At 66.4% G+C, this 277-nt stretch overlaps 1 protein-coding gene across 1 annotated transcript in view; it reads left to right on the forward strand.

The window, feature by feature from the left end:
• Positions 1 to 277, forward strand: part of DNAJC21 (DnaJ (Hsp40) homolog, subfamily C, member 21) — a 13,214-nt gene that overhangs the window by 1,808 nt on the left and 11,129 nt on the right. The window contains exon 2 of the mRNA XM_010565666.1: positions 84 to 177. Within this exon, the coding sequence (XP_010563968.1) occupies positions 84 to 177 (94 nt within the window). The remainder of the gene's footprint in view (positions 1 to 83; positions 178 to 277) is intronic.

Consider the following 277-nt stretch of genomic DNA (forward strand, 5'->3'; position numbering starts at 1 on the left):
CGCCGGGGGTCTCGGAGGGCGGCGTGGGGGGGTGCTGCCGTCGCGCCCCGGGTGGTTCACGGTTCCACGAACTCGCCCTCCAGATAAAAACCCGGAGAACGCGGAGGAGGCGGCGGAGCAGTTCAAGTTAATCCAGGCGGCGTACGACGTTCTCAGCGACCCGCAGGAAAGAGCCTGGTGAGCGGTCTTTACCTGCTGGCGGCCTGGAACAGACTTCACGAGTGCTGCCTCAGCCGGGACGTAGAATTGGCTTCTGGCTGGGCCTCGCCGCCAGTCG

Source organism: Haliaeetus leucocephalus, unplaced genomic scaffold, assembly GCF_000737465.1.
Source record: "Haliaeetus leucocephalus isolate CR32 unplaced genomic scaffold, Haliaeetus_leucocephalus-4.0 Scaffold194, whole genome shotgun sequence".
Taxonomy (NCBI): Eukaryota; Metazoa; Chordata; class Aves; order Accipitriformes; family Accipitridae; genus Haliaeetus; species Haliaeetus leucocephalus.